Here is a 14268-nt window from a genome sequence, read left to right as displayed (position 1 = left end):
TTTTTTTTAAAAAAGTAATTTAGGCAAATTCTTTGTTTTTTTTTTTTTTTTTTTTTTTTTTATTCGGACACCGCAGATTGCCATGGTTTACAGAATGACCTTGAAGTAACGTTCTGTAAGGTCTGTTTCACATTTCCTCTCTCTGAGTAGCTTACATGTATCAGGACGGGACAGCGGGGAGGAGGCAGAGAGAGGACTCGCACATAGAGGTTTACCAGAGAGTGGAGAAAACCAGAGATCTATCCCATCCTCTGCCTCCCTGTTAAGACTAGTTGGGTGGTGCACATTTTACACATGACACGCTGCAGTCAGGAGCTTCATCCACCCCAAAGCTGCAATTCAAAATGAGACTGGAAGCCACAGAAATTGGTAGACGATCTCTAGAGCGCAAACACTCTCAGAAAGCCTTAAAAAAATAAAATAAAATAAATAGTTGGCTTCCAGGCCATTTCTATTCCTTGATAGTCATTGGCACAGTAAGTAACCCAGAATGATTGCGAGCAGTGGCGTGCACTAACAGTTTAAGAAATGCGTAATTTGAGTATCAGTATCAAGATTACACTAATTTATCGGGCTAGGAAATGCTGTCAGAGCTGCACGCTATGGCTGTAATCATGCTAGAACTCCAGGTCAAAACAAAACAATCTCCTCCCACAGGTGCCAGTTTTTCATGCATCCTTCTCCATTTCGTTAAAAGTAGAATTCTAATATTATAAAGAAAGTGTGTGTTTATGGAGTACAGGACTTGCACAACAGAAAGATGTTAAAACTAAGTTGATTTTTTCCTTCCCACAGGCAATCAAATGACTGAAGCTGTCTAACAGAACAAGGCAAACTTTATTTTTGTACTATTTCTATTTTGCTGAAATTTTAGGGTGTGATTTAAGGCATGCAAACCCCTAAAGATGATGTGAAATGATCTGTGAATCAATCATTCACCAAGATTTTACTTTAGTAAAACAATTACAGAAATAAAAAATAAAAAACAGCAATCTTTACCGTTACTCTTCTCCTCTAACAGAGATCACATCAACTGGGTCAAAGCCCTGAACAGTCAAGCTGGATTAACAAATTGCATGAAATGCATTTGAGATCAAAATATGAAGAGAGTTACAGAGCAAGGGAGGAAAAGGAGTATCATTCCACCTCCTGTCTCCTCCCCAAATAACAGTTAAGCAGTACACCTGCTATCAGCAGACACTTACTTCGATCAGAAGCGTTTAAAAGTGCTGCAGACGATGATAACCGTTTATTCATGACAGCTTCTGTCTGTTTGAGGTTTGCTGTGGAGGTGGACCGCTTGCTGGCTGTGTAAAGAAGCGCTTACATTTAGAATTCATCTTCATACCTGAGGAAGAACCTTTCACACATTGCTGTGAGCTAACTTTGGAAGTATTACATCCTGAAAGCTATTTCCAGTTTTGCTTAATGAGAATCAGAGATATAATATTTTCCCCTTTGAACAGACTCAATACAATTAGCACCAGTTGTAATGTGCACAGAAAAGGCATTTAGCTTAGTGGAGTGATGCCGAGATTCTAGGCGTATGTATGCAAACAGGTGATTTTGAAACCCTGTGCCCCTAACATGTAAAGACAAAAGTTACTGAGGTTGTATGTTGTTAACAGACTGGCAAGACAGAGAAAGTAACAACAAAACCTGAGTAACAATAATTTCTTCACATAGGTATGTCAAAACAGTTTTTCAATCACCAGTTAACAAAACCAAACCAAAACAAATGCTTTTGGAGGGATAAAAGCAAGTCCTGAAGAAAGGCAAGAAAGCACTCCTATTTCCGATTACTTCCCAAGGGTTGCTCTGACTATTTTAGAAATTTCCAATTTTTTTTCAAAAAGCTAGTCCTTAAGTTCATGTTTCCTATCAATTTTGCAACTCTTCTGACAAAAAATTGCCACAAGAGGCATTAATTATTTTTTTTGTATGTGTACACACACACACATATATATACACACACATAAAAATCACATCTCACATGGAAAAATTTCAAGTTTACTACAAAACCACATAAATACCCACTTCTTAATTTCAAATAATGTACTTTCAGGATGAACACTACTCCAGAGTGTGAAAGCCTTGGAAAAGCATGTACCTGTTGCTATGGAAACTCAATAAGCAGAAAACAGTAACGCACACAAAGTAATGCGGACTAGCATAATAAACACAAGAAATTCTATACATCAAACACAAGTAATCGATTTTGCTGGCATATTGGACAACAAAGATGATTAACGTGAACTCATTAGTGCATAAGCATCAAAGGAAAAAGCAGCTCACCACAGAGGCAGCATCTTTTCCCTTTGGCCAGCACGCTATAGCAGCTCCTTATAGCAAGAGCCAGGACATAAGGATTCCTATGGACAGCCCTGCCTCTGCATTGTACTTTTGACACATGGACCCATCCCAGGCTTCTTGAGCCAGGGGCCTCCCGCAAAACCTCGTCAAGTGAAAACCAGATTTTGGAGTGGAAGCTACAAAAGTGGCAAGCTCTTGTCACAGTGGACAAGAACAAAGTCCTCACGGGGTAAGAGGGAGAAAAGGGGATCAATTGAATACAGTTAAGAAATGAAGATCTGAGCTTAGCAGATACTTTCCCAACATAATAAAAAAAATGGCATTTTGTGAATGAAGCCAGAGTACTGGGATAACTAAAACAGCCTTGAGAGGTTTTATATACGAAAATCAGGAAACTCATAATTCATGTATTTGGGTGTTTTCAAAGGAAAAGACTACCCTCTAGCGTCTGCTCTTAAAAAGAAAGCCTGGCTCCTGCCAGAGCTCAAGCGTGCGAGTCAAAGGCCTCCAAACATTGTGTAGATGCTTCATACAAATTTCTCTTCGTTCAAATTAGCACTTGCATGAAATCTGAGATTTGGTCCACCACCTACTCAGACCCAGAAGGCAGAAAATTAAATCTTGCCTTGAGGAAAACTACACTGAGCAAAGTAATTCTTTTCCAGCAAATTTACAAGTTCTGGAGATGGGCTGTGCCGTTCAGTAAAGAGACAAGGGATGAAACTTCTACTAGAAGATTCAAAAGAAAAAATGACAGTCTATATATGACTGTTCAAACAAAAACCAAGTATGAAGTTCTATTTTACAGGGAAACAGAGAGCAGTGGTGATGGCATGAGTTAATATTCCAACTGATGCCTTGACTGAAAAAATCTAATTGGTAAAGAGTATTCATACAGATATTTGAGTTTTCTTTTTCCAGAAAATTTTAAGATCCTAAGAAGTCAATGCTTTTTTGATCAATACATTTGTAAATATATGATCAGATGGCCTCAACTTTTCCCTTCCTCAACCACAAGATAGCTTCTGAAAGCTTTGGATAATTCACTAGGAAAAAAGATTTAGAAGACAGACAGGATATTCTCGAGTAAGGTAGTCTGGTTACATAGGTAAATTACTATTTTACATAGGTAAAATACTCTTCCGTATTTTGGGGGGAAAAGTTAAATTACTTATATCAAGGAATTCTAAATGGAAGAAGCATATAGCATAGTCCCACGCAATACCAAACATATGTATTGTGTTTAATGGAAGGGGGAAAACAAACTGTAGCAGCAAAGCCAAATAAAGCGTACAACTGCCATGCAGCAAGGCTTGCAATTAGGCAAGGAGCTGGGAAACACAGCATCTTAAGAAAATCGTTATTAGAGAGAGCAGCTCTCAACCCAGCTTCTGATTTTCACTGAGAGAGGGTGCTGGAGCACTGCCTATCTGAGGCTGGATAAAATTAGGCTAAATAAAATAAGATTATCTGTCTCTTAGTTCCTTCCAAATTTCTACTAGGACAAGGAAGCTCTTTATTTAGAAAGGATAGACTCTGGCAGCCCAATTTCTATTCTAATAGCACATGTCTCCAGCACAGATGTACCTGAACGTCTAGTTTTGCTCAGCAGTCATCACTAAACCTCCCTCATTTACAAGGACTCTGTCATTAAGGACGCTTTATTACAGAGCCTTGCCATTTCTCTTGGAAGACCCACACCCCGCCTGTTTCATCTTAGCACTGACAGCTATGTCATTAATGTAACATTTGACTCTCGGGCTTTCATCAATTTTTAAATTTCAGGCCATCAGTGGGGTACTTGGTGCAGTCTCAATGAATCACATTCTGTACATAATGCAGAATGGCTGATGGTTGGTGAAATGTTCAGTTACACAGGGTTTACTTTCCAGACCACACTACCTCTATCACCCACAAATGCTGCTTTACCAGTCAATGTTCCTAAATATTACTGTTGACACCGCAGTTCATGGAAGAACATGTCCGACTTTATATTTTTTTGCACAGCAATACAACAGACAAGCAAGCCTTTAGTCCTAAAATAATGTAAAGAATATTTGAAATCTGTTTCCCCCCATGGTTTTCATTTTAAGAAATGGAGCCTTTAATCCCAAATCTGCCACAGAAACTGATGGTGGAAAAATAATATTGTACTGAAACTTGCTCTAGATGTGCTGTTAGAGAAGGTGCACTAATCGGCCACGATGACATAATGTAGCAGAGCTCATATGGTGTCATTTTTCAGAAATCCAAAAGTAATTGTTGTCTTTCCAGCAATTATGCAAATATAAGGTGAAAGGGACCAAATAAGGATTTTTTTAGAGAGCTGGCTAGACTTAGGCATCCTACATGGTTTGTGTAGATTTTAAACAACAATTAAGTGAGGAACTTCCAGAAAGTTAACAAGCTAAGGACGATCCTGAAATGGAAATAAATATGAGAAGCATTAATCCAATCACAATTCCATATTATCCAGCACAGGTAAGACAGGAAGGTTGATACCTCAACGTAAAGATGAACACAAATTTAAAACAGTGTGGATGCACAAGTGTCTTGGTCAAACACTGCATTATCTGTTTATCTCCACAGTCTTTTTTTTCAAAATTGGTGCCAAGTTATTCAAATTGATCGACAGTAGCTGAACTTATCTGTTCCTCCTGTTGTTACTTTATGATGCATAAAGTACAGCTTAAGTGCCTATTTTTACATCAGGAGCACGTTTGTTGAAAGACACTTTATTTTTAATGTGCTTCAGCAGCAGTATGGTTCAAGTCTTCCTCCACGATCAAAAGGACAGACAAGACTCATTTCCTTGCATAAATGAGGAGAGAGCAAAGGACATTATTTTATGTTTGTTATAAAGTTTAGCTTTAAAATTAGATAAGGTAGAAAGGAATAGAGGAGGAAAAAAATAGCGCTATCCTAAACTTTTAAGGCAAACGTGATTTCCTAGTTTCAAGGTTAAATGACATTTGGTAATGTGGAATACAGTAATTGGATTTATATATGTATCCAAGAAACACATGTTAAACAGGTAAACCAATCCAGTCACACTGGCTAATTTTGGAGAAAATTAGGGATTCATGCTGTGCAGAGAAAGGGAAGAGAGAAGTTAAATAAAATACACATGCTTCTGCTGCGTTGCCAGAATAAGCCACAGTAGTTAAATCGTACTCAGTCAGACTTTCATTGCATTTTCAAGTCTCATATTGTCAGCATTACGAGACAGCTGTATTGAATTAGTAATGCTGTGAGCATGCACAGATTTTCAGAATTCAGATTTAGCTGGGCCTCAGCTGAGAGCTATCATCTTAAACTAGCTACAAGAAATAATTTTGCTTATTAAACATATAGCCTTGACAAATATATTAGTGATCCAAAGCATTTCTATGAATGGCTCAGTCTGTGCACTGGAAAGTGCCAGAAATCCAAAGAAAACACATTTAATATATAGAATTATGTTTAGATAATTGGACAGATCTGATTTTGCAAAACCCTTCATGGAAAGAGTATCAAACTGCACAAAGGACCCATTCCCTTTCACAAAGTGTCAGCAAAGTATCATTTGATTTTGCAAACGTTACTTCAATTGCTGGTAAAACAAAGCAAAAAGAAAACAAACCAAGCCCTACCATGTATTTTTTGCAAATTAGGAAACAATGAAAGGGTTCGAAATTGCCCTTAAAAAAAGAAAAAGCCCTCAGACTACTGAACTAATTTATATTCAAATACATACCACTAAGAATTTCTCTTCTCCTCCCCCATGCCGTATCCAGTCATCTTTAAAAACCCAAACGCACATATCCTTTCCCTGAAAATTGCCTCAGGATGCCATGACTTAAGCTTTAGTTTAATTAGCTGGGAGGGATAGTTAAAAACGTAGAGGGTTGCTTTCTACTTAGGGATCACACTTGTTGCACAGCTGGCCAAGATCCAGGAAAAGATCTATAAGAAGATGGTTTTCCCTAGTTTCGGAGAAACAAGAACTCAAGTTTAAAAGGTTAGTAGTGAGTGAGAAACAACAGAAAAAGAACATTTTAGAAATCAATACCACCAGTTCCACCTTCATCTGTGGTCTGTTGTTCTGTAGAAGAAGAAGGTTTGTAAGCTAAGTCACAAGGTCAAATAGCCAACAATTGCAGGTTACCCAAAAAATGGGGAAGCTGGATATCATAATGATAATTTATATCAAAGCACTTTCAAACATGTTATAAATAAACCCTTAAAAGTCAACACTCAAGGTGACAGAAGACGACAGTACAATTCTACCAATTCAGAAGATAGGCTGAATTGAAGCATTTTTTGTTTTATTTTATTCCTGGACAGTAACTTATGTTAAGTAACTTATTGGCGGGGTCTTCCAGTTAGGTAGTGCATGAAAAGATCCCTTCTACTGCAATCCTGATTTGCTGGTCTGATTTCAGAATGTTTGCAAGCAGAAACAGTTAATTGTGTGAAACAGGAAACAATCTGAGGTCTAATTAAAGAGCATTAAAATGCATCACCTAATCTAGAATAGAACCTATTCTCCAGGAAGCTTGGACACTGCCCACTGCATCTCCTCACCCATTACTGGTCGTTCAAATAATCAGTTAGCATTCTGTAACTCTAAGGGTGCGTTTAAAACATTTTAGATGTAGTATTACAGTACAACTGGTTTTTTTGTTCTGTTTATCATCAGTCTTAGCACACCATTACATGTACTGCATTTGAAGGACTCAGAATTATTTTAGCATTATACATTACAATTCCCCTTATCTGATGGTTGGGGGCTGGCGATGCAATGCTGCCAGGTGTTGTATTTCCCATGTGGCTTCTCTCTCGCTCTTCCCAAAGTCAAAAATAGCTCTAAGTCTGAGCAGCATTTCAGGGCAAGTACGGATATGAATCTTTCCCCAAGAGCTACCCATAGATCCTGCTGTAAGATCCAAGATAGGAAAGAGTGCCCAGGTCCCTATGAATACTGCTGCACCTGCCAGTGTTCATACATAATATTCTGTGATTTTAGCCATGCTAGAAAAGGTGCTACTCACCAGTTTTGCTCTCTGAATCTGGAGTTACAGACCCTCCCCATGACCATCTCTTCTGTCGTGTTTCCAGTCGCTGATTCCGTTCCAAGGTACGATGCATAACTGCTTCATATCGCTCCTATCATCAAACAACACCTCTATGAAGCTATGTAACTATAAAGCACAGCTATGCCAGAAGACAATACAGATTCCCCCCCCCCAGTATGATTTAAAATCTGTTTTACCTATACTGCCTGATAACAAGCTTTTGTTACAAAAACTATCATGCCAAGAATGTTAAGGGCAATTAATGGTTTCTAAAACACTGCAAACATGATTAGGTTGAACTAAAGCACAGATAATCTATTCTACTCTTTACTTAAAATAGCCACCAAACAGATTTCCTATTCAGTAAACAGCACTACTTATTTTCTGAATAGACATGAACCCCAAACTGAGCAAAAATAATTGCTTACCCTTTAAACTAGTCATATTTTGAAGTTATTTCTAAAAGGTGCTAAAAATTCTCCATTATAAAATACCAAGTATAAGATTATTTGTATTTTCAGAGAACTACACAAACACTGACCCAAGTCTTAACAGATACTGGCATTAATAGAGATACAACGAAGCCAGAAATAGCAAGACATGAAGGCAAAACTACAAAAAAGACCTATCAACTCCAGACCGCAGCAACCACTGCTGACAGGACAAAGGACTGAAAGAAGCTTTCTCTTCTGCCTCCAGGACCAGTAACTGCTAACGTGGGAACTTTAGCTCTTGTGCATAAAGATGAACTGTAACCATGCTAGACTCTTTCTTCGCCATAATCAGCCAGGTTTCCATACAAGTGTCAACAACAGATTTCTCTTCTGGAATAGTCATATCCCAAGTGATCTTTTGAAGCAGTATTTACCGCTGATACATTGCAGTAAGATGCCAAAGGGACTCATTATCCAAACATTTCTCCCTCTTGAGGGCACAAGACTTTCACCTTCTTTCAACACCATTTCACAACACAAACTAAAAAAGTCGCAATGCATAACAGACAAAGTAAACTTGGAAGGAAGGATTCTGTTCACTGACAAAAGATAAAATTAAAAGTTTTTGTTTGAAATATAAAGCTTAGCTTCCCCTCTGTTAAAGAAACCTGAACTAGAGTTTACCTAAGGTGCCGAAGTACCCAGACATTATGTAATCTGTAGATGATGCGAGAAGACAGGTATCTCAACCCTAGCCATGGCTAGCTGTCTTCAAGACTCTCTTAGGCAGAGAACCACTTATTTTTCCACAGTATTTGCTATTGTGCTGCTGCTTCTACTTTATCTAAGGAAGGTGATTAACTAAAGGAGACTTGGCTGAAGTACCAAACAAGAATGTTGGAGACTACGTATTTTTTGATGCACTTCTATCTACTAAATTTACAAGAGTAGATGATATCTTGCTGGCAAATATTGCCCTAAGATAGCTTAGCATCTTTAAAAGTGATTATTTTCTAATGTCAGAGTACAAAAGTCAAGATCTGTTTTCACTTTCTGGTTGAAAGCAAGGTTTACAGGTCAAGTGCACACTATTTTCCCACCTGCCGGATTCTTCATGTATAACTCTATGTACAAGGTCATCTTCCTCCAGGGACCAAGTAAGAGACAAGGTTAACACCAAACACTCATCGGCAAGTCCTTGTCTTCCTTGATTATTCACCCCAGTGGCCACTTAAAACATATCCACCATCCTCAAAATTACATGAGTAAATGTCCTAGAGGCTTAGGGGCAACACCTCTTGAAGCACAAGGGATGCTTTTTGCTTCAAGTAGTTGCTTAAAGAGATGATACTGCACTGGACTGCAGCCAAGGCCCACCCAAACATTTCTGTTTTTCTTCAGCAATGCAAACTATTCCATGAAGTTCAAATGGAATATCAATCTGAACACACCCAGAAGTTGATTACAGATAACCAAACACCACTGTAGCATACTGCCAGTCAAAAAGGGTAAAAACAATGGATTGCTAGAACAACGTAACAATGGCTGGACTCCAAGGGAACAGCCAGCCAGGCTTACATGCTCTTCATCAATGACCCACAGCAAGTTCTTACAACTAGCTTATGAAAGCACGTGTGTGTCATGCCTTTACTGCTGACACCCTGGAAATGAACCCTTTCAGAACTTGCATCACATTTAATATGCACTAGCAGAGCTACTCTTCAAAGCGGATGGCATAACTTCATATATTTATTTCTACTTTCAGCTTCCATCAATCTTGCAACAAACTCCGCAACTCAGATACTGCTCCACTGGTCCATGTGCAGTCAAAGCAAAGGCAAAGAGTCAAGTAAGAACAGTCAATACACAGCTCAAAGCAGCAAATGGTAACTACACAGGTAACATTATCAACGGCACAACATATAGTAACAAACTGTAATGTAGAAGAACTGAAAGAACGTGAGTCTCTTAGGCCACAGTGGGGCTCCCAGGAAGCAAGACACAGAATTAAGGGAAGTCTAAGACCTGTCACCCATGCTGATTTACAAACAGGATCTACAAAGTGCACTGAAAGGAATCTAGAAATCTAGGAATATGGGGTGGGGTTTTTGCTCATGTGAAAAAAAAAAACAAACAGTGGCCAAGCAGCAACCACAGCTCCTAAAGTCCTGAGTGCCTCGGGGATAGTTAAAGCTAGGCCTGGGATGGGGAAGGAGGACATGTGTCTATATAGCCCACCATACAGATGTGGAAAATATTTTTATGTTCTAATACATTCACCATTTACGTAACTTTCTATTTCACACCACTTCAGAGCACGGTAATGTTGGAAAACAATGTAGGAGTTTCTTTAAAACTATATAACTTTGATGTGTAGTACCTTTTCCTCCTCTATTTTTTGTTTTCTCTTTTCTTCTACTGCTGCCCTCCGTTGTTCCTCTTTCTGCTTCTGTTCTTTTAGCTTTCTCTGCCTTTCTTCTAACTGTTTTTCATACTGGAGTTTTGCTTTTCTCTCCTTTTCAAGGATTTGTGTCTCTTTGGCAGCTGTAAATTTTTAAGGAAAAATTAAAATCAAAACTTAATTATTCATTGACATTACAACGCAACTTAGAGGCAAGAGACTACCAAGCAAAATTATCACCACTTAAAGCTAAAACATACAGCAACATTAGCTTGCAGTGCTGGATGACACTGTACATGGCAACAGAGGTGTCTTTAATCCTGTCCCCATGTTGGGCAGGAACTACAACCTTCCCTGCTATTAGACTTTACTGTCTAGACCGGAATGTCAGGACATGCATATAGCCTATATTAAGCATATACTTTTCTTGCCATCATAATAGTGAAGTCTTTATAAGTAAGTAGTAAGTTGAATATCAAAGGGCAGAATTTTCTGTGTTGCAATTTTCATTTTTTTAGAACAAGATATAATGAAAAGATTTAAAGCACTGAGTGACAAGATGGGAAAACTCCACAGTTATTGCATCCGAGTTCAAAATAGTTATGTCACTATTCTCCGCAGCCTCCACGTAGGAACAGCTGTGCGCAGTTTAACAGGAAGTTTCAAGTCCTGTGAGAAAAAGCTAGTGGTTGAATACACAGTGGAAGTATTTTCTGTGGCTAGACAGATGAAATGAACAGAGAGACCAGATAATTATACCAACAATGCACAGGCAGTATCTACATAAGGCCCCCCAAATACTTTTGAATTTAAATGTGTCCTAGTCCTATCCTCTCTCCACGTTAGGATAACACAATCATTCCCATTCCTGTGTGGTTTTGCTTTTATGTTAAGAAACAAACATACAGGCCAGAGAGACACCACTCCTCACAAGCTGGGAGACCAAAAACAGGACTGCAGGGCATACTGTGACCCTTTCATCTCTTGCTGCACATACATGCACTGATTCACGTCACAAACAGCATAAAGCTGGGCAAGAGTTTTATGCTTTTCTCTAGGTCTCAGATTCTTTGCTAAGACAAAGCGTATACTGCTGACACTTCAATCCAGGAGTCATTTCAGTGTGCTAGGAAACAAGGGAAGCAGTGTTCAAGGCAATCAAGCCATTCAACTAGCTAAATCTTTTTTGGCTTTCTCTGAATCAGTGTTCCCCAAACCTGTCTTCAGGGCTACGGGAAGCAGTTCTAAGCTAAAAGTTACCATTTCAGAAGTGTTTTTGTTAAGGCTTTCAATAAGAAATTGGCTAAATTTGCTTGGTGGTCACTAAGAAATGGAAGGTCAGACGTGACATACAGCTTCAAGAAGCTAAAAATCTCTGGAATGTTTTCCTCTCAAGTCTAATACTTCTCCATTCAAGTTCACAGATGGTCACTGATGCAAGACGAAGAGCAGACCTTGTCTCTTGTCCCCAGCAAGCTGAAAAAAGTGACTGAACAACAAGTAAGAGAGTAAGCTATTCCTTTATCACAAACATTTTAGGAAATTGTATTTTAAATGAAACATGAAAATACCATGTTGCTTTTCCCGCTCTTCTCTACGCTCCCTGGCCAGTCTTTGTCTTTCTTCTGTTCTCAGAGTGGAACCATCTATCACTGTCAAAAGAAAAATTGAAGACACATAATTGTTAGTTACTCTCAACAGTCAAATTTAAATAAAAAAGTTGAAAGTCTTTACTATCAAAAGGAAATGGAACTTCCTGAGATACACATACCACCAGAGCACTGCACACTCTGTACAGAGATTAAAGATGTCATCTGAAAAATTCCTAGGAAGCTGAATACCCTCCTTTTTCCCCCTTTCCTTCCCTCACAACAACCAATCCACTATTTTTATAGGTGCAGCAGAAAGCAGACACAAGATTAAAAGGCCCAATGCGCACAGTCAAAAGAAAGCCTGAGCAGAAGTCAGATGTGTGAGAACATACCCTTATTCCAAATTCAGCTCTGATCCTCATTCTTGTACATATTAATTCCTATGATCAAGAATTACAGGAATCTAGGAAAACTCAATCTGAGAACAGATAGTTCACCCGTCATGACAAATTCAAAGCGCTGTAGGATAGCTAGTTTGCAGGCTAAGCAGAACCAAGACTGCTTTAAGTCTTTGCAGGTATAAAAACTTGAATTTCAGCAAGAAGTGAACTGGTAACCTGACCAGAGCACAAAAAAATCATTTACCTTTGTTGTTATGCCCCACTGAAAAGATAGGCAACTTCGCCAACTGAACTCTGAGTGAGTCAAGAGCAAAAGTCTGTCATCAAAACCAGACCTTCAATGAATCTATGAACCATCTACCAGGTGCTTTATGCTCTGATGCCTCCTAAAGAAAGAGCATCAAACTTCTTTTAAAAAGATGTTTTATTCATTCCCTACTAACTCTCCCTTATGAACCCAGTACTTCATTAAGAACAATGACCAATAATTATACCTGGTTTAGTTGCTGTCTTTATATTTATTGAGGTCTGGACTGCAATAGGGCTAACGCCACTTTGGCTTCTTCTTTCTTCTGCTATGGCTTGGGCTGCAGCAACTGTGAGAAAGAATCATTCCATATTAAGAAAAGCTCTACAACCAAAACCTTAAATGTTAAATGTATAAAATAAATACATAAAATTCTATTTGAGGTTCTTTTATTAAATAACTAACTTGGGACTGCTCAAGAAGAAAAAACTTGTCGAATGAGACTTCAGCCTGGCACAGTTGCAGATCCTTTTATTAAATAACTAACTTGGGACTGCTCAAGAAGAAAAAACTTGTCGAATGAGACTTCAGACCTGGCACAGCTTTTCTATGTAAAAACAACAGTTACAAAACCTTATGTTTTAAAATATGTAGCAAAGAACTATAGAGCTTCAAAAAAAAAAAAAAAAAATCAAACTTATTTAATAACTTTTCTAAGAAGAAAACCAATATTTAGCAAAGTTATGAGTCTGACTTAACAATAAAAACTCTTTGCTACTGCACGTGTATTTGTGGGCTGAACACATGTATGTAAGTCAATTAGCACTGGTAGAATCATATTCTGACGAGGCCCAAGCAGGGAAAGGTTTATGAATACTTTTCATTATTTCATGACATGAAACAGAAAGTGGATTAGCTGCATAAAGTAAACCATTAAGGGATGCTTACAACGTACTTCTAAAACTGGATCTTCAAAAATAAATTTTAATTATAAATTAGACTCCAAAACAGTAATTTGAGCATTTATGCAGAGACCCATTCACCTTATTCGAGTTTCACCAAGGAGAGTACAGTGAACTGCAGGGCTATGACTCCCAGTTAATTATAGAGAAATGAAATGCTAGCAATATTAATTTCGCTAAATAACGAAACCCATTAAGAAGTCAGGGAGACTAATTTACTGTATCACTTTCCACAGATTTTCTTTATTTTGGTATCAACTTTCACTTTAACCCATCACCTTGTAGGGTGTGAAGGTGAAGCGTTACAGGGAAAGCAGGCAGGACAACCTGTAAGACAGCATTACCCCATTTTCCTGCACAGCTTTGAACAGGAGTGTCCTTACAGCAGTGACACTTTGTTCTCACCTTGGCTGACAGATACGGGGAGATCAACTTGGTTCTTACAGAAAAGCCCAACTTTGGGGGAAGCAAGAGAACACACCACGCAATCAACCAAACACGAGAAAGCAGAAGTCAACGCCTGTTTTAAACAGAAAAGGCAATCCACAAAAGTAATGCACAACGTGCCGTGATTTCAACCATAACATGAAGGACGAATAGTAGAATTTAAAAAAAGAAGACGAGAGCTTTGCCAATGATCTCAGGCTTCCCTTTAATAGAGTAGTGCAGAATGCGAAGGAGGAAGGAAGAGTCTCCCTCTCCTCCATGCATTGCCATGACAACTAGTTGTGTCATGGTAATCACCCTCCCTATGGCTGTGCCCAAGAACAATCACCTCAAAGTGTTTAATCCCATGTGATGTCGGTGATAAATGCCGATTACAATACTTATTCAGCAACTCTAAGTTGTCACTCGCAGCTG

The 14268-nt window shown here is 38.5% G+C and overlaps 1 protein-coding gene across 1 annotated transcript in view; it reads right to left on the bottom strand.

Annotated features, from left to right (window-relative positions):
* The window catches only part of MAP7D3 (MAP7 domain containing 3), a 34686-nt gene extending 21896 nt beyond the window's left edge, over positions 1-12790 (bottom strand). Inside the window, exons 1-6 of the mRNA XM_009287566.2 lie at positions 12693-12790; positions 11777-11857; positions 10185-10348; positions 7347-7461; positions 6365-6397; positions 1206-1307 (exon numbers count right to left, since the gene is read on the bottom strand). Of these exons, the coding sequence (XP_009285841.1) occupies positions 1206-1307; positions 6365-6397; positions 7347-7443 (232 nt within the window). The 5' untranslated portion in view covers positions 7444-7461; positions 10185-10348; positions 11777-11857; positions 12693-12790. The remainder of the gene's footprint in view (positions 1-1205; positions 1308-6364; positions 6398-7346; positions 7462-10184; positions 10349-11776; positions 11858-12692) is intronic.
* Positions 12791-14268: the final 1478 nt, after the last annotated feature.

Source organism: Aptenodytes forsteri, unplaced genomic scaffold, assembly GCF_000699145.1.
Source record: "Aptenodytes forsteri isolate BGI_AS27 unplaced genomic scaffold, ASM69914v1 Scaffold265, whole genome shotgun sequence".
NCBI lineage: Eukaryota > Metazoa > Chordata > Aves > Sphenisciformes > Spheniscidae > Aptenodytes > Aptenodytes forsteri.
The sequence above is the reverse complement of the archived record's forward strand: the minus strand, read 5'-3'. Positions and strand labels throughout refer to the sequence as shown.